The following is a 741-nucleotide window of genomic DNA, read 5'->3' as shown; positions in this document are numbered from 1 at the left end:
CGGGCAGAGGGGTAGGGTGCTGCCCCGGGACCGAGGGGGTTGTCCCGCACCCCGCCCTGGCCCCAGGCAGGCTGTCCCGCACCCGAAATCTGGCTGATCACCTTGTGCCGGGTGCTTGCTTTCGCACCCGAGCCAGAGCGCTGGGAGCGTTGCAGTGGCGGCGATCCTTGCAAAAAGGGGTGCCTGGGTTCTGCTGAGCCTCACGGTACCTCCGAGCAGCGCCTGAGGGGATGGGGAGCCTTTTGGCCAGCCAGTCACTGAGGACTGCACTTAGACCTGTGGGCATTTACCTGCCAGGCGCCTCACAGGGGTACCGCTGGCAGCATCGCACACAAGTGTTTCCAAAGAGATGTACACCATAGCCAGAGTTAGCACACATGTGCATAAACAAGCCTGCACACTCATGTAGGCAGCGTGTTTGTGTAGATCTGATGGGTTCCCATGCCCCAGCATGGGATGGGGATTGCAACTCCAGTGGCATGTGGAGCAAACACACATGAAGGAAGGCACACTGAAGCACAGAGAGCCACCTACAAAAGCAGATTCTCTCACACGCATACAACAGGGCAAACAACATCACACATGTCCGTATGTGGGATCTGGGCTGTGACTTAGAGGCAGTTGGATTAGTTGATGCCCCAGAAGGCAGATGTGCACAAGGGAGGCACGTTTAGACAGGGCACACGTGAAGATGTGCAGAGCCATGTTGTTGCATATGATAAGTTAGGGAAGTAATGGAGA

At 57.0% G+C, this 741-nt stretch overlaps 1 protein-coding gene across 1 annotated transcript in view; it reads right to left on the bottom strand.

Moving 5' to 3' along the window:
• The window catches only part of LOC104283718 (heat shock transcription factor, X-linked-like), a 15,626-nt gene extending 15,266 nt beyond the window's left edge, over positions 1-360 (bottom strand). Inside the window, exon 1 of the mRNA XM_009881936.1 lies at positions 291-360. Coding sequence (XP_009880238.1) covers positions 291-360 — 70 coding nt within the window. The remainder of the gene's footprint in view (positions 1-290) is intronic.
• Positions 361-741: the final 381 nt, after the last annotated feature.

This window comes from Charadrius vociferus, unplaced genomic scaffold (assembly GCF_000708025.1).
Source record: "Charadrius vociferus isolate BGI_N301 unplaced genomic scaffold, ASM70802v2 scaffold610, whole genome shotgun sequence".
NCBI lineage: Eukaryota > Metazoa > Chordata > Aves > Charadriiformes > Charadriidae > Charadrius > Charadrius vociferus.
This window is presented reverse-complemented; position numbering and strand designations above follow the sequence as displayed.